General features: G+C 41.1%; 1 protein-coding gene across 1 annotated transcript; it reads left to right on the forward strand.

The window, feature by feature from the left end:
• Positions 1-11,332: 11,332 nt before the first annotated feature.
• pdgfbb (platelet-derived growth factor beta polypeptide b) lies at positions 11,333-25,044 on the forward strand. The gene is made up of 8 exons (XM_028599484.1): positions 11,333-12,283; positions 17,833-17,929; positions 18,675-18,731; positions 20,108-20,301; positions 20,450-20,632; positions 21,855-22,662; positions 23,188-23,338; positions 23,476-25,044. Exons 1-7 carry the CDS (start codon positions 12,218-12,220, stop codon positions 23,319-23,321), a joined length of 1,539 nt encoding a protein of 512 aa, XP_028455285.1. The 5' UTR covers positions 11,333-12,217; the 3' UTR covers positions 23,322-23,338; positions 23,476-25,044.
• The last annotated feature ends 1,689 nt before the right edge of the window (positions 25,045-26,733 follow it).

Consider the following 26,733-nt stretch of genomic DNA (forward strand, 5'->3'; position numbering starts at 1 on the left):
GGTCTTCTTCTTGCCTGCTACCAACACTCCATTGCCAACACCCCCCCCCCCCCCCCCCCAGCCCCGTCTTCTGGGAGGTAAAGCCTGGATTTCCCCGTTTCCACTCTCCCTAGCTCTTTAACAACTAACGCCTCGCTCTCACCCTCTCATTTAGCACCACTCCTCTCATTTCCTCTCCTCCCCTGTTAAACCATTATGTCCTTTTATTCAAAAAGCTTCCTCCTCCCCCCTCATCTGGGCCTACCTGCTCTGAACCTGTCCACATGGCATTATTTATTGGATACTTAACAACAGCAGATTTCTCCTCCATTCCTCTTTGCACCAATCCTATCTGACCAAAATCTCATTACTTACCTGTAAAAAAACAATATTCCCAGCCTTTGTTTTAAAGTTGTGGTAACAGACACATTTTCATATTTAAATGTGTGTATTGTGCGAGAGTACATCTTCCTCACTCTCGTTTCTTTTCTCATCCACAATACACGTTTCTACCTCCAATCACCTAGAGAGAAAGTGGCCACATTGCTTGCTCTTTTCCTTCTCTTCTCTCCTCTTGCCACACTCTAATCCATTGGATAAGTAATTACCTTTATAATGTAATAAGCAGGTACGGCAGAGATATTTAAGGCATTTTCGGATGCAGTTTGGTATTTGCTGAGGGTTCCCTGTGCTGTCTGGACCTGCCTGATTGTTTGCTTTGATTACAGGGTCCTCGGCTCAACCAAAGTATTAAAACTTCCTACTAAGTATGTGTGAGATACCGTGCACCGAGTGTGTGTGACTGCAGTGATGGGTGAGTGTTTGTAGGCACGTGTGTGTTTGTGCTGTACAGTATACATTTGGCTGTGAATGCAGGTGTGCACGCTCTGTATAAAAGCCTTCCAAGAATCTGTGCGGAGGACTTGACATCTGTGAAATTTATGGCGCTCTAAGGATTTTCAACTTTGGGTGCGCAGCTGCATGGCAAAGCAACAAAGAGAAGCGCTACCAAATTACAAAGGTGTCGAGCGTGGTTGTGTCACATGAATTACCTGCTACCTCCTGACCTTTTACTTTTACAGTGGATCTTTAGAGTCTTTATTTTCCATTAAACAGACCTAACACGGATTCATACGGCACACTGAGGTGCTTATAGAGGATAGTTACTAACCAGCAGGCCTTTGTGAAGACTTTTAAAGCAGGTCTTTAATGATCGTTACCCCTCTGACCCTCCGGCGGAGTTAATACTGAGTTTTTATGAAACTGAACATCTATCAGTAAATTTCACCTTTTCGTGGCCTCAAATTTAAAGCAAGAAGAGCAACTGAAGTAGCAAATCACAGCAGACATTTCAGACAACCATGCACATGTGATAACAATAGATACAAAAATGCAAGAACAGCACAATGGAAAAACATTTTATACAATAACCAGTGTCTGGTTTAGGTGTAACCTACCACCCTCCACCTTGCTGCATGTCACCCCCCTCCCCCTTTCCCGTCTTCAGCTGTGCTATGTAATACAAGCCTAAAATGACCCAAAAAATAATAATGTAAAAAAAAAAAAAAAAAAAAAAACTGTATTATAAAGGTGACTTTAAACAACTCCAAAACCTCCACAGTCACGTCACATATTCTGTGTTTAACACATGTTGAAAACTTGTACACTACTAAAGCAATACACCTCACAACTTAATGCTCCTTTTGGTCTATTTTCTTTGTCAAAATAGAAACTTTAAAACTTTATTATTTGCTGGCATTTGTGTGTCCATTCCCCATTTTTGTTATTGCCCCACGGGTGAGGTTATGACAGTATGACAGCAACAATTTCAAATTTGTCATTTCATAAAGTCAGAGAACAATGTCATGTCCTCTGTTCCAGGATGTGAACATGTGTAGCCTACAGCTGAGGTGAACACGTCACCAAAGGGTTGCTGACGATCCTCAACCACAAAGATGGAAGGAGTGTATCTGAAATCTATGATAAAAAAGTCCTGTGGAGCAATTCATAAGGGCAGGATCAATTAATAAAAACACAGAATCTGAGGGGTCAGGGTGTCCTCCCCCAGGGAAGTTTTGAGCATCAACGACTTAATTTCCTGTATTCAGATACACTTTTATGCACCAATTTACGGGGGAAATTCCCTTATTTAGCCTATGTAAAAAAGAAAAACACACATGACAATTCAAAATATATCAAAAATATAATGGAAAGTATGTTGTTGAATGTCATTGGACATTTGTAAGTGGGTATATGGAAATCCTGGAGCTTTCTTAGTGGGTATACTGCGTATACCTGCGTATCAAGTAGACTACACCACTGCGCACGCACGCACACACACACACACACACACACACACACACACACACACACACACACACACACACACACACACACACACAAACGCAGACACACAGCATACATACAGGGGTCCTGCTCTCTGAGAGGAATACCAGATGACGGACCATGACACACTCAGCACAACGTCATCAGGAAGCAACCTTGTAAACAGGAACGGCTGGGAGGAGCCTCCGCCACTTTGCAGAAACAAAAACGTAGAGAAACAAAGTTCATGGAGGCATTTATAGATTGACCGTTACAAATTCATCTGTAATCCTGTCCCCCCCCACCCAAGTTATTACAATTAATCCTGAAGAGAGATCATGAATGTTTATACCAAATTGAATGCTAATCCATCCAATAGTTGTAGAGATATTTCATTCTGGACCAAAGTGGCAGACAGAGGTTGCTATTCCTAGAGCCACAGCTAAAAACAAACATAAAGAATATGTAATTAAGTAGATAAAACGGATCATAAAATCTATCTTGATTTAAGAATAACTTTAATATGTTTATATTTGCACACATCTTTTTGCTCATTTTGCACTAATGCTTGCATTTTTTTATCCATTAGACCAGAGCTCAGCAACCTTTACTATCAAAAGAGCCATTTTTGGCCCCAAAAAATTAAAGGGAATTTATGGGGAGCCGCAGAACATATTTGAGCCTTATAAAGACAGTCTATTTAAGTGTAAATTAGCCAATCAACATTACTTTATAGGTCTAAATGAGCATTCATTAATATGGTGATGTTTGTTGCAATTTTTATGGCCCTGTCTTTGACGGTCTTTGCGGAGATGAGCATATCTTTATTTTTCGGAACAATCACAATTTACAAACTAGCAGCAGTAGTGGAGTTTGTAGATTTGATCCAACTCTTAAAGTACATTTTGCTCTGCTCTGCTTTTTGCAGCTATGGTAATGTCTTTAATATTACTATTTTCTTTTTAAATTTGACAATTTCTCGCCACAGATAAAGCATAGTGGTAAGGCAGCAGCAAGCAAATTAATCTGTCTACGCAGCATTCATTTCTTAATTTTCTTTCAAGACTTTTGTTTTTGTTGGATTTGTAATCCATAGCTATAGTCTATATATAGAAGCTATAGAAGATAAGGCGCCAGGCTGTAGACGTACGTAGGATATCACGCACATTTTACTTGACTGAAATGTTATGTAGCCTAAATGGAGAATCACTCTAGGCCTACAACAACAATAAATACAATTTTAAATGTAAAAAAAAATAACAAAGTTTCATTTCCATATAACTTTTTCTCAAAACCACAGGGAGAGCTAAAGAGCTGCGTGAGACTTGGTAGCCGCAGGTTGCCAACCCCTGTATTAGGCCTACTGCAATGTGGCCTTTGAAATTGAGTAACTAGCCAAGGAGTGGGCTCAGTATTGATAGATGTGACTTATGACTGACAAGTTGGCACATGTACAGTATGTTGGGAATAAAGGATCACATTCCCACTTGAATGACAGCGTTGAATTCCCTCCAGTATATTGGAGTGTTTGTTTGAGGATAAATCACTTAAAGTGCCCTGTGCATGGCAATATTAAGTATACAGACATTCACAGTACAGTAAGCCTACGTGGTGTTCATTAGAGTAGTACAGTAGAGAGCAGGGAAGTCCCCTGTGAACCAGGACAGGGAGGGGACGCTGGCAGAGGAATGCTGCTGAATGCAGCCTCTTGGAGCTGAACAAAACCAAGCATTCCTCATAGAGGTGTTTATATTCTGCAGCACGGTGTGGTCCATCCTCACTGGAGCTGTTAGTGTCCTCATAATGACACCGTCAGCAGCATGCTCATCCAACAGAAATAAAACTAAATTAGACAAGAAATGTTGACATACACTCAATATTGGCAAAGCTTGAAGGAAAAATAAAGAATTAGATGAGGGAATTACAATCTCAATGTAAGCCCATAAACCTGCCATTGGAGAAATACATCAAACATATTTTTAAAACATCTACAAATTGGTTTTCTACTGTGGTGATCGTTTAGAAGATTTTTCATGCATGTCAACGATAATTCACGTTATTTTCCCACAATATTACCAATATACCTTTAGACTTCTAATATCAGATTACATGACACGGCTATTTTCTTGGATAAATCCAACCCAAAAACATGACCCGACTAATGCTTATATTTTGGCTGAGTATTGACACCCATTAAAAGTCAGTACTGTCTGTAACATAATACATCATGAGTTAGTTTTGCACGTCCATATGCTTGTTTACAGATAAATAAGTTACAGAAGTTTAGGTGTCCCCTTGAACTATAAAAAAAAATCTATGTTTACTGCAGCACTTAGAACACCATGGGGCAGTAATGAGTGCGGTCAACCGTGACTTTAATTGCACGGAGGGTACAGACTGGCATAGGATGCAGCCTGAAAGAGTCAATATCAGCTGGGAGAGCTACAGTATATGGCTTTAAAGGTCCCATGACATGATGCTCTTTGGATGCTTTTATATAGACCTTAGTGGTCCCCTAATACTGTATCTGAAGTCTCTTTTATATAGACCTTAGTGGTCCCCTAATACTGTATCTGAAGTCTCTTTTATATAGACCTTAGTGGTCCCCTAATACTGTATCTGAAGTCTCTTTTATATAGACCTTAGTGGTCCCCTAATACTGTATCTGAAGTCTCTTTAATATAGACCTTAGTGGTCCCCTAATACTGTATCTGAAGTCTCTTTTATATAGACCTTAGTGGTCCCCTAATACTGTATCTGAAGTCTCTTTTATATAGACCTTAGTGGTCCCCTAATACTGTATCTGAAGTCTCTTTTATATAGACCTTAGTGGTCCCCTAATACTGTATCTGAAGTCTCTTTTATATAGACCTTAGTGGTCCCCCTAATACTGTATCTGAAGTCTCTTTTATATAGACCTTAGTGGTCCCCTAATACTGTATCTGAAGTCTCTTTAATATAGACCTTAGTGGTCCCCTAATACTGTATCTGAAGTCTCTTTTATATAGGCCTTAGTGGTCCCCTAATACTGTATCTGAAGTCTCTTTTATATAGGCCTTAGTGGTCCCCTAATACTGTATCTGAAGTCTCTTTCCTGAAATTCAGCCTTGGTGCAGAATTACAGCCACTAGAGCCAGTCCCACAATGAGCTTTCCTTAGGATGTGCCATTTCTGTGTCTGTAGCTATGGAGGAGGAGAAGGGGGGTGGCCTTGACCAACTGCCATTTTGCTCGTTTGAAAGCCATGATGTCTCTCTCTCATGGGTGGGCCAAATTCTCAGGGCGGGCAAAGCAGAGAAAGGGGAGGTAACCTTGATCTTCCAGATCGGCCCATCTGAGCTTTCATTTTCTCAGAGCAGGATACCCAGGGCTCGGTTTACACCTATCACCATTTCTAGCCACTGGGGGACCATAGGCAGGCTGGGGGAACTCATATTAATGTTAAAAAAACTCATAAAGTGAAATTTTCATGCCATGGGACCTTTAAATTAGCTTCAGTTGCAACACCGGGGTTACAAATATCAGAGGGACTGCTGTTGGCTCCTGTCCAGAGGAACTCTGAGAGAAATTGACTGTGTGTTCTTTTCCATAAATGTACCCCAATATATTTCCACATAGATTTACTGTGACTTTTTTGTCATTTTTTTTGTGTCATTTTTTTTTCTGTGCCTCTTTTCCTCTGGGTTTCAATCTAATCTGTCATTTTATAAAGCCTATCTTAGTCTGTCTGTCTTTCCTTTTCCATACCGTCGTCTCTCTCCGTCCTCGTTTCAGTAGAGTGCATTCCAACAATTCCTCACTGTCAGTCTCTCTCATTCAGACCCGTTCGTTAGATGCTGTTGACAGATCCTTGCTGAGACATGAAGGCTTTGAGCTGCTTTAACTCTGTCAAACTGATCATTGGTCAATCATTATAAAAGTCCCACATCTAACCTGTGTTATTACTGTGATCTGACTGCTCAGAGAGAGTTTTTTTTTCTTCTTTTTTACCTATTGTGCTTATGCCGTGGCTAAATATGAAAACCAATCAGCCACTGGTCTTTTCATCTGAATCTTCCTCTGTTTTGTCTTTTGATCTGATTCAGCCACATTCCTCCTCCTGAGATTGGGAAACCTGAGAGCCGGGGTGAGCGGTCATACTCGAAGCTCGATGGGCCAACTAATGACTTCCCATTAGTCCATCGGGTCTACATGATCCTCTATTATCTCAAAGACACGCGCTGGAGAGAGTCTATCCTCACGTCTTATGGAGGGTCAATTGTCTCCCCTCTTAACTTTGATGCTTGTGACAGCAGCCAAAAGTGCACCTCTGCACGCACACACACACACACACACACACACACATGCACACACATGCACAAACCCATGGCCCTTTTGTACAACACAAATACAGTACATTACAGTACAGTACAAATACAGTTTTTCATCTAGAAAAGCTGACTGTGGGGAGAGGACCCAACTATGCGATTACTGCGTCAAATTAACAACTGAAGCTTTTGAGCCAACGATGGAAAAAACGCACAAAATCAAATGGCATCATTGTTCAATACGAGAGATTAGTTCAGGGTGCTGTGACCTTCTCCGGATCTTCTGAAAGGCTATTAAATATTTGAGCGAGTGCTGTCATTTGTCACTCAATTGTTAAGCATAGAGGGCCCTCTGTCCCTTCGTTCATGGTGAAATTGGTTGTCAGCTCAGGACAGTGAGTTTGTGTGTGTGTGTGTGTGTGTGTGTGTGTGTGTGTGTGTGTGTGTGTGTGTGTGTGTGAGCCATTGAAGGGGTGTGATCTGTTCCACACAACAGTGCTTTAATGTTTGTGAATGCTCTTCATGTGCAATTCCATTGAGTTTCTGTGTGTTTGTGTGTACAGTTATGCGTGTGCGTGTGCGTGTGTGCACATGCAAGAGTGTATTTGCTTGAATATATCAAAATTTAACTTTCCTAAGATACATGTGTGCCCTAACCCACTTGTACCATGTCTTAGGATACAGTTGCATGTACAGTATTTTTATGAATGTTTCTTATTAAGTTGTTGCCTCTGCAGATAATGATGGATGGCCTTCTCTCTGTGGGATTGTGGTTAGATGTTATAGTCACAGGTGTGAGCGTGTGTGTGTGAGTGTGTGTCTGTGAGAGAAAGATCGCTAACGTGTGAAACGAATGCAGGTCCCGGTGGGAAAATCCCTACCTCTAGTCAAGAACCTGCCCCCTCCCTCCTCATCCTCCTCTTCCTTCTCCTCCTCTTCCTTCTCCTTAGAAACCAAACACGCCACACACATGTTTTAAGAGCCACAACCTGAGCATAAAATAAAAAATATGTTATGACGTGTACATGGCTGTAAAACTGGCGACAATGATAATAGGATTACATAGGATTACATTATAGTATTAGTGATGAGAATCAAGCCCACGTTTTACTCACCGTGGTCATGTCTACAGACTTCCCAGAGTAAAGTATTAAAATGTATTTTCAGTTTCAAAAATTGGAAGTATCTTTTGAACTTTAGGCTGAAAACGAATGGCAACATATGCACGTTTCTACAGCTATTTATACAAGACGATTTGCTGTACAATTTGATCACCACCGTTTCCTATGTGCTGCATTGCATTGGTATCCTTAGTCACAATTGTTACCCATACTGCCATTGGCCTTGGCCAAACGTGTGAATATGAAACGGAGTGTAAATATAGCTCCATAGCTCATGCTGTTTCCTCCATTGACTCTTGTTAGAAAAACAAAAGCATCCTATTATTCACAGGCCATGGTTGAAGTGGAAGAAAAGACTTAACTGTGGGGACATTGTTCATTGCTGCAGTGTTTGAGAGAACTGTGAGGATCAAAAAATGGTCTAAAATGCCTTTGGTCGAAACAACGTATGAAATCATTCAGCAGATTTGTTCTTGAACGCACCTCCACGATAAAAACTTTCTTGCTCTTTCTCCCCTGTCACATATCGTTAGAAGTCCACAAGGCTGGCTGGCTGATATGCTATATTTGGGCCTGGGTCATCTGAGTTTCAACAAGCAGAGTCGCCGTCAGACATTGTTTAAAAATGTTCCCTAAACATAAGTGACCGTCAAAGGTCAGGACTCTGAAAATAACTCTTGTGATATTTAGAAACACCTTTTGTTTCCTGATAGCCCAGCTAGCGGTGATGCTGAGGTAACAAGAAGAGTCAGTTGGCATGGCAACTATCCCTGTGACCTCTCCAGCAATAGCTGCATAAAGGTCTGTTATGCAATAGGCTGAGTTTAGGGTCATGGGTTATTCATAAATGTTGACTTTGCTTAAAGCATCTTTTGTTTTACACATATTTAATTAATTACAACGGGATGCAAGTTGATCATACACCTTTAAAGCGTAACTCTCGCCAAAATGCAACCTAGGGTCTTTTTGTGAATGTACCCGAGTCAAACTTTTGTTTAAAAGCATAATTAGGACGGAAGCGCCACTTTTAAGATTGACCGTATTTTCTTTTTCGGTCAAATGGCGTTTTGAATGGGAGTGCTAGGGGCGCTGCTACGATCGCATCATAATCGCTATTTTTAAAACACTAAGAAGGGTCGACACAACATGGAACTTTGCTGGAAGTATCACCAGGGGCTCTACACATGACCTCGATTGTTTGTGTACAGAGTTTACTGAAAAAAAGGTTGCATCACTTTAGCAGTTGGTTTTTCCGCTCGCCATCATCTTGTGTTTTTATATGAGGCTCCTTTTTCAACTACAAGGCCATTTTTCCGACTTTTTTTGCCACTTTTTCCAATGTTTTTTGGCCCGTTTTATGACGTTTTTGTTGCTTTTTTTCAACTTTGATGTTGTTTTTTCTTTGATGGCTAAGTTACTTTTTTTGTTGACTTTTTTGGGGTCTTTATGTTGACTGAGCTGTAAGTGAGAAGATTATATGAGACATTCAAGTCAAGTCAAGTCAAGTCATTTTATTTGTATAGCACATTTAAACGAACAACTGTTGACCCAAAGTGCTTTACAGGTAGAGCAGGGAAGGCAGAGACAATATGCCTTAAAAATACATAATCGTATGTGCGAGGTACCATGAATATAAATAGGCAAAGAAAGAATTCATAATGTAACATAGAATAAAACAACAAAGGAACAATGTTTGAGGCAAAAAAAAAAAAAAAAGATCTTTAATACAATAAAAGATGCTTGACTTTTACGCATGTGAATAACCTAAACATGTCTGGCCCTGGATTTGACTCTTGTTTTGCAGTGTGGCCCTTGGTGGAATTGAGTTTGACACCCCTGATTTATATGGAACCAAGCTTTAGGAGCTTTCCATCTTTAAGTTGCATTCGGAGATCGACTCTTTTTGACTTTTTTATTTTAGCAATAATCATACTAATAGTAGCATTACCACAATGGGGAAGTACTACTCCATTAGAAGGTAAAGTGTTGCATTCAAAATCTTACTCAAGTAAAAGTAGGCTACTTAAATGTATTTAAAGCAGTATAAGTAAAAGTACTTGGGGTGCAGACAAATGAATGTGAGTGTTTAAAGGGGAACTATGCAGTTTTGTTTTTTTTAGCTTAATTTACCTTAACTGAACAGCTTCGGATTCATTGGAATGGTTATATTACTTTTTTTTCGGGTTGAATGGTGGTCGTCTCGCTCCTCCCTAGCGCCTGTGAGCGGAAAAAACACCCTCGCAACTTTTGGCTGGCGAGCCTCCAGTCTCAGCGTCAGGATGTATCGCGTGATATCAGGTCTCTCAATGTAAGAAATTGCTTCACGGCACTGCACACATACACGCCCCCATCCAGGAACCGGCTCACAAGGTAGCGATGGAGTTTTTTACACTATCGCCATGGCTGAACTGGCAAAAAAGAAGCAGAAAGCTAGGAAAGCATTGTCGGAGGAACAGAGGAAGAGGAAACGGCAGACTGACCGAGCATGGACTCAGACCCGAGTAAACATCGGAGCTGTGTTTTCAGAATGGCGAGAACTGAGACAAACGGAAGCCTGCAAATCTGACGCTGACCTGGCGTTCTTGCTGTTGCACTTGTAAGTATCTTTGAATCGGAATCTTTATCCGCCACAGAGTTTCTTGTTAGCTTGATGTTGGCAAACGCAAGTTCCTTCTGCTCCGACAGCGTTCTAAGGCCATTGTAGGAAAATAGAATAATGTTACGGACCTGGGAGAGAAGGGTAATATTTGGAGAACATGGACAGTGGACATGGCTCCGTGCATTCGTCGGCTTCTTTGAAACCAAATGCACATGAGAGTCGCCAATGAGTTATTACGACAGCGTTGCCAAATACCTATTCCGGAGCTGTAGGGGGAGCTCTATAGAGAAACCTGTGATCAAAAAGCGAAGAAATTGCCAAAACTAACCTCTTTAATTATCATATATTATTGGATTATTATGTAAGTAAGTAAGTAAAATGTATTTATACAGCGCTTTTCACAGAGAAGGTCACAAAGTGCTTTACAATATGCATAGACAATAAAAACATGGTAAAAATAGTCAATAAAATAAAATACAAATACAACATATATATTATAATTAATACCAGTGATGAATTAATGTGTAAGAAGCATTTTACTATTGTAGTTTGTCAAGTTAGTACTTGGGTAGATTAATCTACAACAATGCATCATCTTTTATAACCTTATCATATGCTTTGTATATCTATCTGTATTAGATATACAAAGCTAAAGAGCTAAAGAGTAACAGTAACTAAAGCTGTTAAATAAATGTAGTGGAGTATTGCAGTATTTCTCTCTAAAAATGTAGTGGAGTAGATAAAGGACCACAACATGGAAATACTCAAGTTAAGTACCTCAAAACTGAACTTAAGTACAAAACCTGAGAAGACCACTCAAGTATTATACCCACTGACACTGGGTTGATATTTTGTTACACCCTCAGAGTAAATAATACTAACCTTTCAAACCAGATCATGTGGCAGAAACAGAATTCAGATCAACAGACAAGCCCACAGGACTTGGCCCAGCCTCGGGAATAGCTGCATAAATGATTCACAGCAGAGGAAATATTGCTCAGAGTGGCTGGTGTACGGGCGGTTGTTTGTGGACTAATGTCGCTTCTTAATGCGCAGATTATCACCCATTCTTCAGGCAGGGGGCGGGAGAGAGACTCTTCACCACCACCACCACCACCACAGCCACCACCGCTGCGTAATCAGGCAGGTCCAGGGCTGAGGCGCACCGAGACACACAGCGCTTTGCTCATTGATAAGACTCCTTGGAAGAAGAGGACTGCAAACTACCGTGCTGACCTGCGACGTTTTTTTTCTTCCTCAGACGTTCAGCCTGTGAGCTGGACTTTCGGGACGCATCACGGTTAAAGAGACGCACTGGGAAAAGAGAGAAGTCCATTGGATATATTATTTTAATATATATATATATTTTTGAAGAAACTCCTTGGAACTTCGCCGGTCTTTCTGAGTGTCCTGAATAGTTTAGTCTTGTGTAGTTTGTCACTTGTCGTTACGTCTTCTGCTAATTAAATGTAGCCTTTTGCGCTTTTAGACGAAAACGCACACTTGTGCGCAAGTTGAACTAAATAGATAAGCCTGAACAACACGTTGAAGAAACTCCTGAATTGAAAACTTGGAGGTTTATAATTCACCCAGAACGGTGGACTTTCTTCTTTTTCTATATTTTCGTCTTCTATTATTATTATTATTTTTTTTTTTTTACAAGGGGGACTTAAACGTTGCGAGCTCGAGCGCTTTCTTCTTCTTCTTCTTCTTCTTTGGATATCTCGGACGGAGAGACAACAGTGTGCACAGACCGTATACGCGCGCGCAGTTCCACAGGGCGAGCCGCTGTCCCCCCCACCCGCGCGCGCAGTGCTGAGGAGAGAGGGACTCTCGCGCCTCCATAAATGCCCGGTCCATCGAAGAGGCTCGAGGCTGGGCACCAAGATGAGCTCGTGGGTCCAGCTGCTGCTCGCGTTGCTGGCGGCGTGTCTGCAGTGTGGCGTAGCCGAGGTGAGTTGGCGTCAGTCCCGGTTTGACGAGCACTTAGTGCACCAAGTGAGTTTTATCGGACATTTTACACGAGCACTGACACAATATAGAGCCTATACTGTCATACAAAAGTATGCTGGCTAATATAAACTTAGGCTACAGTTTAAAAGCTTCTATGTAGCAAATTTCCCACTAAGCCTTAGCCATTAGCCTGCTTCAAAATGAACTTGGCCTAAAGTATGTTTTTTTACGTTTTACACTTGAACACGTATAGGCCTATAGTAATAGTTTTATTTTTTTTATTTTCCTTTGGACTAAATTATGAATAACGTTATCAAGAGTATGTGTCCTTCCTTACACACGCACGCACGCCCACACACACACACACACACACACACACACACACACACACACACACACACACACACACACACACACACACACACACACCAACATGATATCAAATCCAGGTGATTGTGTTAGTTTTAACTTTGGAGTTAGTGCACCTGCTTCAGTCTAGTGTGATAATAAAAATCCAGTCTTTCCTTTATTGCCTCTGAGAGGGGTGGCATCCTCGCAGAAAATAACAGTTATTCCTTCCATTAACTGGCATTATGAATGGACGCCCAGGGGCGCAAAACACACACACACACACACACACACACACACACACACGCAGAGCTCGTCCTCTGTGGTTGATGATGAGCCAGGAAACAGAGGCTGTCATGATAGGCCATTCTACAGCTGGATGCCCCACGTGGTGGGGTGATGCACTCATGGATGCGGCTCCAGATGTTGAGCAAGTGCATAAATCAGTCAGCGAGATTCATCGTACTGTGACATGACGCCGCAAAGGCCAAATGTTAGTTACAGTAGACGAGCAGGAGATACCGCACTTGCGGTGACACTTTTTTGACACCCAGGGTGAAATTTAGGCAAGATGACACAAAACGTGTGTTGTGGTGTGAAGTATTTGTCATGCATCAACACAATTTAAAACACTTGTCTTGCCAAATATCGGGTATCTAAAACATACATTAGTGATGTTGTAAGTGCAGAACCCCATTACATTTTGAGCAAAAAGTGTAGTTTAGTTTGTGACAGGGATATTGCCATATAGACACAGATGATGCATGTATTACTGCCGTTTCCACCTCCAGTGAACCACTTTTGCACTGCTGCTCCATTTTAATACACATTTGTCCGTGAAACGTGTTCTTTAAAACTTGTGAAAATGAACAGGCAGTAGTGATATATGGATGTGGGATAGATGAGCAAAGTCTGACCGTCTGCTGAGGTCAAACAGGAAGACCAAACTTAACTGAGGGTGTCGTCTAGGTCAAGTGAGGCTCGATGATAAATGACATTGTTATGTTCATTTATAACACACACAAAAAAAAAATCTTTCCATCTTTTGCCTGAACAACGTCTATAGAAGTAGGTTCAGATGCACATTGAATCAGATTATATCTGCATTTCTGCCTCCGTTGACATTTTATCTGTGTTTCCCGACAGAGGAAATTCATCTCCACAATGTAACACCAGTTTCAGCCACTTAAAACTAAACGGGGTCAAACACACACAGTTAACAAGTCAGTCATGGGAAGTGGACATTCAAACAAGTCAAAAAGAGGGCACAACCCTTTGTGAGTTTGCCTTTTTTTTCATCCAGACAGATGGAGGGGTATGGATATTGCTTTAAATTAAAGTAAAACCACTAGAAAAGAAGGGGGGGGAACACAAGCAGAGTTTTTCCAGGATGTGAACTGGCGTCTTTAATTCCTCCTTTAATTCACTGAACCCTTACAGTTTAGTGTAAGCATGTAGTCTACCATCACCATGACTACTTCACATAACGCTAGATTTAGGGTGAAACACAGCTATGATAGAGCACTTTAAATTCCTGTCATCAACCTGTCTTTTTATTTTACGGCCTGTGTAGGCGCACGTAAAAGAAAACTCAAATTTGACAGGCCAAGTGTTCTGAAGGGAGAACGTTACAAAGGCTTTGAGGTATACAACCAGGAATTCCCCCATGTCGAATTTTAAAGTTATAGTATGGCAGCTGTGAAATGATGGGGCCTGTATGCAAGGTTCAATCACATACACACACTTCATAAGAGAATGGGTTTAAAACACGTCTAGTCTTAAGAGTGAATGATAATTTAAAAGCTGCTAATGTATGAAGAAGTGCATATGTACATTCAGCTGTGGACCACCAAAGAGGAATTTGCATTTAGCGAACACAAACTCATCATTATCCTTAATTGCATCAGGCGCCTTTCCAACTCAGAGATAAATTATGACAAAGGAATTAATTAAAGTCACATTCATCCACACGTTCCAGTTTTGCGCACGTGTAGGCGCACTTTCAGGGATTACATGTGAAAACCTCACATGTGTGCTGCTGCTGCGCCGGCAGCAAACTCGACACCCTAATTATGTTCTATTAGATGTTCCTCTCCTCCTCTGGCCACTGCAGCCGCTGCCTGTACCTGGCATTCCTCAATATGTCCAACAAACCTTCAGGGCACGGGAGCTTGCTTTAAGTGATAAATGCTTAATTATGTCAGAATTTATTTTCCTTTGGACCATGTAAAATGGCAAACAGTATACGGGACAACTTGAATTCTCATGATATTAAAACAGAAATGTTATCATATGGCAGTATAGGGAGCAGTTTGCTTATACAATACAGTTCTAAGTAGGGCTGGGTCGGCACCTACCGAATTGCCTCCTCAGTAGTCTCGCTTTGCCAGACCTTCCTCCACAGCGCTGCGGAGTTGGCTAGCTGGCTAGTTCACACAGCATTTCGGGATGGGAAAAAAACCTGCTCTGATTTATTGGTATAACTTTAGACCGATCACAATCGTCATGGGCGGCAAAATAGCCTCGGGAAGAAACTTGTTTTGATGGAACATGTGTCCGTTCAAAAGTTGTTTTAGTCGAACAACAGAAAACTGAGATTGGACAGATAGTCTAGCTAGCTGTCTGGATTTACCCTGCAGAGATCTGAGGAGCAGTTAACCATAGTCCTCATTAATCCACCGGAGTTTAAAATGCCAACACAAAGGACACAAAAGGTATCGGACCTCTGGCCGAAAAGAGTGGCACCGGAGCAATCCCGGAAGTGGATTAGATATAGACTACCTCCTTAGTATCTGAGTATCGAAAAATGCCTTGTCATTCAATACCCAATTTCAATACCTAAGGAGTAAATCTCATTAGCGTCAGTGAGCCAATAGGCATGCAGCATGCTTCTACCAAGATCTAATAATGCTGGTGATTGGCTGTCTAACGTTACACGTTGTAGAGACACGCAGGAAAAATGTCTACTTCACGCACAGAGACGGGGCTCACTTAGGAGCTGAAAAATAAATGAAAAGATTTGTGCCGTAACGTGTGATGTTGTAATTTATTTTTGTTTTATGAAATTGATATCGAAAAGTCCTTTTGCCGTACCGTTTAGGAATTGGTATGGTTAACGGTACAGGTATCAACATTTTTTTGAACGATACCCAGCCCTAGTTCTGAGAAGTGGTACTGCTAGGTCTCCTGTGTTGCTGTAGATTGACAGCAGGCCAACATTTGTATTATGCCTGTCAAACAGCTGTCTCTCTTATAATGAATAGGGTCCTGCTGTTACTTACTGATATCATCCTTTTATGATCTTGTAAAGGTCATAATAAATTTATTTCTACGCACCTATTTTATTAACTTGATATATTGAATGTATCGTAATGTTGATCCCGTGGTTGCACGTTGAAGATTACCATTGTGTGTTTAAACATTCTGTCTGTGGATTTTGAATCTGTTTACATCTGTTTTGTTTATCAGAACCAAAGTGTTTATTTAGTATTTCCCGCTTAGACACAAATTGTCATGACAGCAGGCAGGCACCACTGTGAACAAAGGCACACTTCCTATAATTAACATCAGCCACAATTAGCCAAGCAGACGGGTTTGCTCCGTTTGGCGAAGGAAAGAAATCATCATGATGACTCCTCAGGGGCAAAGACAGCTCTGAAACAGAGATGGAAGTGTAATGCGGCAGGCATTTCCCCGCTGTATTATTTGACTCTATGAAAAGCCAACCAACAATGTGGGAAAGTCAACGGCGTATAGTACGGGCAGGATGAGAATACATGTCCATGCATGGATGGCTGCTTCCTTTGGCTAAAACCTGCTTCCCGTAGGGATTCATTATATTCTCCAGAACCTGAAGGGAATCGTACACACAGTTGACTGGACTGGACATCCATTATAAAATCAAACTGTTTAAAAAAAAAAATAGATGTGCAACCTTTCACATATTATATATATTTGCTTATGTATGTTAATTATAAGACAGTGAAGACTATCACCAGACCACATTTGCTCCTTTGAGATCATCTCCATTGGCCCGCGAGCCAAATGAAGCACATCCACAGCATTTAAACCAATGTGAGGACGTGTCTCGACCCACGTCTGATCCTCGTTCCATTTTAACCCGTCTTTTATTCATCTATTATCCCTCTTTTTTTCAGATGCACCTCCCTTCTCTCCTCTCCATATCACTCCTTCCCCCACTTCCTGACTCCTTCCTGGCTCCTTTGACCCCTAAATGTTAGCAGATGAGAAGACACAACGCCAATAGTCATTCACCCTGCTCTTAGTGACCATTGTGTGTCTGCTTTGGTTAATACTCCCCCCCCACACCACCACCACCAACAACCACCCCTCAGCTCTCTTGACCATTAATGACTCGGGGGTTGGCGGGTGGTGGGGGGGGGGGTTAAACCCACAGACAGTCACAGTTTTGAGCTGTTGCTTGGTTTCTGGTGTGGCGCTAAGGCTGGTGTTATCTTATCCTTTTGTTATTATCCACACACACAAAAAAAAAAAAAAAACAGAAATGAATTTTCCTACTATCAAGTATTTCCTGTGGAGCCACAACCTGATATTGTTTATAGCCTCCACGCTATGAAGCACCATTGTCTTCCAAAAACAAAAAAAACTACATAAAAGCCAGACCATGGCATGGAGTGTTACATTCCTCCATTGTTATAAGCGGAACGAGTCAGTGTAGATGACGTTTAAAGGCCTGAACAGTAACAGTAAACTGAATTTGAATTTGAGTTTGAGAAAGATCTGCATTTTTTGTCCCTTTTTTTTTAATTCAGCGTAACTGAAGTATTTTACGGCCGTCACTCTCATAGCCCCAGAGAGCATCACAGACTTTAAGGTAACCTTATGTTAGTCTTAGTTTTAAAGGCTGACAGCAGCTTCATGTTTCTAATCTCGGGTAATCTCGGTTTTTGATAGAAGGGATACCATTTTGTTTATATTTTGATCACCCTTTTTTGTGCCCCAGACGTGCTGCAGTCTTATTCCATTTCCTCACAGGAGTTGTTTGGAAATCCTCAAAAAGCTATTCTTGTAGTCTTGTGCACTCTTAAAAAAAAAAAAAAAAGTCTAAATGGTTATGTGCCTTTTCCTTTTTTCCCATAATCATGTTCTAAGACGGTCCAGAGTAATGTATGTTATTTATTTGCTCTGTTATATTAATTCCTATACATTGTGTTTTTCAGGGGGAGCCTCTGCCTGCAGCCCTGGTGGAGCTGGTTAGAAACAGCCCCATCTCCTCCATAGAGGATCTTCAGCTGCTGCTGCTCACTGACTCCGTAGGTAAAGACCAGCGCATTCTCATATTACTGTTGATAAATACAGTATGCTGACACCGGACTCCGTATTGGGGTGGTATTATGGATCCTAACACAGTTAACTTTCTGTCCAAATCTTTATTTTAACCATTTTCAACTTTATAACCACATGGAGCTAACTGAATCTTTCCTAAACCATTTCTAATGTAATGTATTAATGGTATTTCTAACCAGAACACTGGTGGGTTTCCTAATCTTTTGTATGCATTTTTTATTCAACATCGTGTGATCAAGAGTTCACTAAATAATACATAAACCGCGTGTGGGCAATGCAATGAGGAACTGAAAACTATCAATCAGTGGCTACTTTTCTACCAGAATTGTGACTTGTAAACATCAACAACTCAGACAAACAAACGGAGAAACAAGGAGCAGGGAGAATGCATGATCTTAGAAACACACACACACCCTCATAAAAAATACACTAGAGTAAATATTATAACTCTTTCTATCTCAGTCTCTATTTCTCTCTCTCAGCATGTGCATGCTCATAAGCGACGTGAACTACCCCCACACCCTCTTTGTGTCTCTCTCTCCTGTTTTTGTCCTCTTGTGCATGCAAGGTCTTGAGCTCCTGTTTTATCTCTATACATGCAGAGGGCGCTAGAAGGCCTTAGAATAAAATATAAACCACATGCCGAAAACAAACCATTCATGAATAAATTGTGTTTATTTAAGTCAAATAATGTTTGTTTATTGTTTTGTCTCAGATGAGGAGGACGGGATTTCTGCAGCAAATGGAGGCCATAGACTACCAAGGAGCCTCGGTGAGCCAAGCCCCCCCTTCTTCCTTTTTTTATTCCCCCACAGTGTAGCAGTTGAAGGGTTTCTTTTTGCTCTCAACATGTGAATTTATTGTACGTCACAAAATACAGAGACATCACTGCTATTACTCTCGTGGCTTCTTTAGATCTTAAAGAGCATTGTCATGGTATGGCTGACAGTTTGTGTGGATGGATATCTGTGTGTATACTGTGGATATCATACTCATAAACATGTTAATAGAAGGTTGGAGTGCTGACATGGAGGATTCCTGATTTTCCTCATGAATGTAAAAGTACTCCATCCTCATTAGTGGAGGACTGCGGTTGTGTTCAGTCTGCCTTCCTGGGAGTTGATTGATGTGACAAGTATGGCTCTAGTGACACGGTAAAATTCTTCCCATTAACCTTTTTTCGCAATCACGATAAAACAGATGTCTGAATTACTCGACACTAATCTACAACAGTCTGGGTGACTTTCCTGGATTCCCTCTAGCATGAGGTGATACTAATGGCTCTACATTAATCACCGCTCCCAAACTATGTCCAATATTTTATGTGTCCTTGTATGTTCAAACAGAATTGAACAGTGATGCAAAGTGGAATGAAAGCCCCTCAAGTTTCTGTGTAACAGACCAATACAATGCAAAAATCAAAACAAGTCGGATTTGAAGAAGTTGTAGTATACTCATTTGAAATGCATGAGTTTCACATTATAATCCGCAGCAGATGAAGAAGTCTTAAGCCACTATTGTATAAAATGGTGAATTGTGCTTCAATGATGAGAGCTTCTTATCGTACAAAATACCCATGCAAACAAGCTAGATGAGTCACTGTGGATGAATGAGTAAGCGTAGTGGAATTGTAAATAAGTAATTAGACCTCTTAGCAACTTGAAAGGTTTAGATTTTGGTGGCAAATCATGAGGAGTCCCATGTGCATTTAGATTTTTGTCTTTTACTTATTGCTTCAACAAACACACAAATTGAAGAGGTTTTCTAAGTCAGTGGCTAGTTCAATATTTAAATAGAGTTAAAGATCATTTTTATAATGCATGCATGTTCTGAATACTAATGCTAATACGAACAAATATACAACCAGTCATACTTAAACTCATGCAACAACAAAGAGACACAAAGCGACAACAAAGAGATGCAAAATGACTAGAAATGCAGAAACAACTGTAAATTGACACCAAAAACTATGAAGAGACTTACAGTGATGACAAAGAGATGCAAAACAACCATACAAATTGTCTAAAAAGAGATGCAAAAGGACTTTTTTCTTATGTAGGGGAAATGCTCAGGGTCAGTGCCCAGGGGTCCTTTGTTTCATAATCCGTCCATGCTCACACTCACACACAGTCATATCTCATCCCTCAGATGCCCAGCCAGCTCAGCAGGCTCTGTGTAAAGTTCGTACAGAGGTGGTTGAGGTCACCAGGGCGATGTTGGACCGTAGCAACGCTAACTTCCTGTTATGGCCGCCCTGCGTCGAGGTGCAGCGCTGCTCTGGTTGCTGCAACACCAAGAGCCTGCAGTGCGTCCCTGTCGTCACGCACACCAGATACTTGCAGGTAAGCATTACCACACACACACATAAACATACAGGACACAAATGTCCAAACACGCACATCTACAACATCCTGGAAAGGCTGCGCCGTCTTTATGTTATACTCAGAATTGACTCTGATCTGACTCCCATCTTCTTCTCAACCTCTCCAGGTCATGAAGATCGAGTACATCAACAAAAGACCCACTTACGCTAAAGCTGTGGTGTCAGTGGTTGATCATGTGGAGTGCCGATGTCAGCCCGCTCCACGTCCCTCTGCGCCCAAGAAAAAATCATCTCGCAGACAGCATAACCACCAGCACCGAAACCAGACACTCAACCAAGGACATGGACAGGTACAATATAAAATGCTAATTTGCATCCTACCTGGTGTTGGGGGAATGCTTTTACTGCACTACGTAGTAGGGGTGGAACGGTACACAGAAGTCACGGTTCGGTTCATGCCTCGGCTTAGACATCACGGTTCGGTACGAGATCGGTACAATGGAGGGAAAAAGCAAAACAAAAATGCAGAAGGCAATTTTTTTTTATTGTGCATGTCTCAGGCTGTATACCACCTATTGTCATACAGTCTCTCCCCTGAGCTAGCTGCAACAGCCTGAAGTGTGTAAAGTAAGATGTAAACAATAAGTACCCCACATCATCGCCAGACTCCATCTGTAACTTGTAAATCAGCATCTCTGTTCTCTGAAAAGACAAACTAAATTACCTGATTAATGCAACGTTATCATGACGTCTCCCGCAGAAAGCTGCTGGCCCTACCTGGCTAAAGCTAATATAGTTAGCCTGAAGAAACAAGGCGTCTGTTCTGTTCATTACGGTTCGGAGCCGCGACGCTGAAAACGTAACACTAATCTACAACAGCAGTCTTATCCGTCACTCTCTTGCCTGTACTACTGTAACTGACTGGGAAACCAAAGTTTTCCCAAACTTGCGATCTGAAAGAGGCCGGCAGGTCCTCTAACTCTTTAAACTGCCGGAGCTCGGCTACATAGGCGGCGCGCCAGAGATTCAGAGCCAAGGCAGGGCTACAGATCATGTGTCCGTAAAGAACCTGCGTATCTAACAGTAGTTCCGCATTACATTAGTTCCGCATTACATTAATTAATTTGCACGCAAGTTTTATTTATTTTTATACTGTATATTTTCATGCACCGAACCGTGACGCCCGTACCGTTTTGGTTCAATATGAATACATGTACCGTTCCACCCCTACTACGTAGTGTTTGTGTGTAAATGCATATATAGATCCACTCTAACCTTGATTAAAACCAGACTATTCTAAGCTTGTACACACTGTTACGATACCTCAACACTTCTGGCACCTGCTTCACAATTAAAGGCATAATCAACTTTTGTGGAGCTGAGGAGTCTTAATTAGTTTTGTAGCAACTTGCCAAACTTTTGGCAATGGCTTGAATGTAATAGATGTTCATTAATATCAAAAAGCTACGCACTAAAGCTTTAAATGTGTAGGACTAACACTTTGGTTGAGCATCAATGGACTAAACGGAGATCTAGCTGAATTACATTTTTTAACTTGCTTTTTTGTGAAAGGTCAAGGTGCACTCCAAGGATGAACTCCATCAGTGGGATGAGCTGAAGCAGAACCAGAGGGCCCATCTGGAGGACCTCCTGGAGCATCACTGGAGCCCCAGAGGAGACACCTTCACTCAGCCTGGAGAAGGATACAGCCTGGTTAGGGAAGAAACATCTCGCACTGGAGAGGCTATTCCTTTTGCTCCACACTGGGCACATAACTCCACCAGGCTCCTTGGGACTAAAGACCAAACTGAGAATCAGGACAACATTTCCTCAGTGGACAATGGTGCTGAGGGAAAGAACCAGTTAGTTGAAGGTGGGGAGTTGTTGCTGCTCAATAACACTGAAGGGGAAGTTAACGAGGGAAACGAGAGCAGGGACGAAGGCACGCAAACGCACAGTCCATTATGGCAAGAAGACAGATCCAAACTTTCAAAGAGCCAAACGAGTGGTTCCTCACACCCTGTCACTCCGAATCTTCGAGCCAAGCTCAGTCCTACTGAGGCGCCCGGTGAGAGAGTTGGGAGCAGATTCCGACCGACCAAAGAGCCAAATCCAGAGCCACGAGAACAGGCGAGACGAAGAGACAATGAGACTCCCGAGGTGGTGAGGATATTACAGATTGAGGAGGAAAGACTGGAGCAGGAGAGAAAAGAGCTTCTACTTCTCCACAAGAGGCTGGACCAAGAGAAGGAGATCCTGAGACAGCAGCAGATGAAACGTGAAGCGGAGGAAAGGGAGAAAGAAAAGGAAACGGATAGACAACATCACCTGCATGGTAAACATCATCATCATCTGCAAACAACTACAACACAGAAAACAGGTATAATACGTTATTGAAAACTGTGGGTTACTAAAAACACAAATAAGAATACTAGGGCGGAACGATGAATAGCTTTCAAATGGAAATCGCGATTTGAAAGAATGCGATTAGCTAGTCGTGAACACCGCAAGTAACATTTTTTATCTCTCTTTTCATTATTATATGAACTGTTTTTTCTTAAGATACATGCTGATTGTTTACAGAAACAGTGGATCTTTCACTTATTTTGTATTAGTTTGTTTAACAGGATCGTAGAAGGTGCAATATGTAGTTAAAAAAACGCAAACTGAATCATAATTGCAATATCTGGCAGGAAAATCGCAATAATTTTTTTCCCCCAAATTGTTCAGCCCTAAAGAATACTAACATTTACTGTCTTGATAAAACAATGTGCTCAAAGGAAACTCATTAACAGGTTTTTATTTTTCTTGTTCTGTTAACTATCGTTAACAATAACCAGAGCTGCAAGAGAAAAAGTTATAGACTTTTGGTCATTTTAATAATATGTAAATCCTATTCCGACAGCGACAACATCTACGACAACTACACAGCAGCCATCAGCTCCAGCAGGCCCCAGACCCCCAGCCCGTCCAAAGAAAAGGATGAGGAAGGATCGCAAACGAATCAGCAAGGCAGCTATGAGAGCAATGCTAATGTAAAGCTAAAATAAAGCCAGGTGAGTTCCCCCGGATATTTACATAATAAAGTGAATGTAATATTTATATTTACTGATTATAAAGGTGCTTTATATTCAATTCACTGTGCCAGTATGTACGCAGTTCAAAATACGTCTTCCTATGTTTCCCCCTTCAGGGACACAAAGCAAACTTGGTGTATTTCTTGGATCCAGAGGTGAAGCAGAGTGACTCCCTTCATATAAGTATTTATTCACGTGTCAGTAACCTGCTCGTCTTGTGAGATCTCCTCCGTAACACTACTAATGACTGACTGGTGAACCTGTAACTACACCTGTGTGGAGTAAGAGGAGGGCAAGAAGAAAATGGGATATAAATAAAAAAAAAGGTGGACCTGGTCAAGAAAATGCTTGGCTCTGCAACAACAGTTGCTGGTATGAAGTTACAAGTTTCACCCGGAAACTGACTAATTGTGTGCGAGCACAGAACCTGTGGGGGACGTGAAACTGCATCGCTGTAAAACTGTGGACATGGTGCAATTTCAAAACTCTTTTTGAAACCTTGCTTTGATATCAACAGAGAGAAAATGCACTTATACGTATGTTGACAGAACCGAGTCTACATAGGGTTTAAAAGACGTTTGTTGCTGAAAGACCTTTGTGATGACAACGATGACGGACGATTTGGTGGAAAAATGGACATAACAATTTTGTGTCATTGAAGAATCTGTTGTATTGTAATTGGATAATCTTAGAGACAATCATCGATAGACTGCAACAACAAAGGATGTTGACTAAAATGAGCAGTATATTTCCACGTGTGATAAAACTCATACTGAGGGCTCAGTGTTGGGATGATAAAGCTGTGTAGATTTACCCTACTAAGGCCTGATATCATTTATTAGCTCCATAAAAACAGTGATGGTCTCTCTTTAACAATATTAAATTGTATTTAACTCCTTGCAAACACTGGAATTACACAGATGTGATTGGAGGGTAAAAACATGAAAATGTTGCATTTCAAAATCTCATTGTAGGTGTGAAGAAAAAGGTGCTATCTGAACACGAGGTGATAGCGTTACACCTGCGACCTGACGTTGTGCTATGTTTCCTATTTATTTATCTCTGCCATTACTGTGGATTAACTTTTTATACGAATACTGCATATAAGATGTGGTTGAGATACGAAACAGTGCTTTGTGATGGCTGGGTGGTTCAAACGGAAAGAAAGACAGAACAAAAAAAAAAAGATAAAAACCTTCGGTGTCCTCCCAGGATCGTGCAGTGTTTAACTTCTATGTAAAAAAATATGTAAAAAAAACAACTGTGTGTTTGTTTTGTATGCTTAAGTGTGTGGTGTAGTGTGTGCAAGGGATTGCGCCTACAGCTACTGTACACTTGTGTCATGCATCTCAATACTCATGTAGAAGCATGTATCTGTTTCTCTCATTGATAAAGACATGTCTCTCTTCCACTGAAACAATCACATTCCTTTTGAACTCTTGGAGGAGGGGAAAGACACCTAGCCTACAACACATTTTTCTTTAAGTGCCCCTACTGTTTTTGTTTAATTAAAGCTTTAGTGGGTAACTTTTTGATATTAATGACCGTCCGTTTCATTCAAGCTATTACCAAAGGAGTTGATACAAAGCTAATTAACGCTATCAACTCCATAAACCTCTCTCTGTATTTCTCAGTATGGCTATGTTCAGAAGATTGTGGCGTCCGGTGACTTTCCCGCGCAGAAACTCAAGTGAAGATAATGACCTCTTCTGAAGAGTCCATCGTGTTTTTTTTTTAATCCTCCGTGTCCTCCTTGGCTACTAGCAACTGCGTGGGGGAGAGGGGTGGGGTCGCGTGCACAATCACAGAAGGCTTGTATCATGTGGACGCGCCTCATGCGGGAGACAGAAACTACGCACTATAGCTTTAATCTACTACACATTGTTTTTGACATTTTCATTACAGAAAACTAAAAGGGTCAAAACAAGTACATCAAAAAGCCAAACATTTCAAATGTAGATATTGTTTTTGTGTCCTTTATATTTCCATTTGTAACAAGACGTAGAAACACACTGGTGATGCTGTTTGTGACCAATAATCCATAATCAATCAAACATCTTAAGTTATTGAAAAACATGGCTTGTACTTTCTCCATGCCAACTTACAACTGTTACTGATTTTGTATATTTTATTATAAGATATGATGAAAAAAACTGAATATTTGTGAGAACTTTGTCACTTAATGCTATTGTCAAATGGGTATAAGAAGCTAACGTGCTTAGATCTACTTTTGTTTTGTGTTTGTTTATTCTTTTTTAACAGTTACCCTCCTATATTCACAAATTAGCTTCCAAAAGGCCAAAGTTGTGCAATATGCTATTCAAAGAAACTCTCAGCTGCGCCAACAATGAATGTCAACACGTGATGAGCAACAGACAAATGAAGCAAAAGTGATTTTCAGTGTCTATTTTCATGCTAGCTGGTTGTTAGGATTAAGGTGAGGGTAGTCTGGCATTGCCAGACCTTCCTCCACAGCACTGCGTAGGAGGGTCTGGCGAGTCCACGCAGCACTCCGGGATGGGAGAAAAATGTGCTCTGGTTTATTGGCATGTCTTTAAACCAATCACAATCGTCTTGGGCGGTGCCGCTGCAAAATAGCCTTGGGACGGAACTTGTTTTGGTGGAAGATTTGCTCGTTCAAAGGTTGTTTTAGTCGTGCAACAGAAAACTCAGATTGTCTAGCTAGCTGTCTGGATTTACCCTGCAGAGATCTGAGGAGCAGTTAACCATAATTCCTCATAAATCCACCGGAGTTTAAAATTCCAACACAAAGAAAGCGTAAGCTAACAGACATCTGGACGAAAAGAAGGACATCCGGCGGAATTCCGGGGGCACCGGAGCGGAACGTTGTGGATATAGACTAAGGTTAGGGTTAGATGAGAAGACAGGGTTTGGGTAAGGTTTACGTTTCGTTACTTATAAAGTGAGTCACGTGTAAAATTATAAAGTAGATTATTGCTGCGTTTGGCATCATATTTATTCACTAGAATGTCGCGTTGTAGCAGGGGTAGAGTTAAATTGTCTGTGTTGATGCCTACGCAGTATGCCTGTGTTGTCGTTCACTTGGTACGATCTAGCATCTACCTAAAGATTTGATCAAATTTAAATGCTGACTTGATGACCGTGCTAGAGGAAGTGAAGGGATCACCAAAGTGATTACAATTCATCCTGTGGGGCACATTAATGGATGTGACAAGTTTCATGGAAATCCATCCAATAGTTTTTAAGGCATTTAATTAAAATCCAAAAATAAAGTCAGGGGATCACCAAAGTCGTTAGGGTTCATCCCCTAAGCATCATGGATGTCTGTAACAAATGTCATGGCAATTCATCCAATGGCTGAGATATTTCAAAAGCAGAGAACAGTTCTTTTG

Source organism: Perca flavescens, chromosome 15, assembly GCF_004354835.1.
Source record: "Perca flavescens isolate YP-PL-M2 chromosome 15, PFLA_1.0, whole genome shotgun sequence".
NCBI lineage: Eukaryota > Metazoa > Chordata > Actinopteri > Perciformes > Percidae > Perca > Perca flavescens.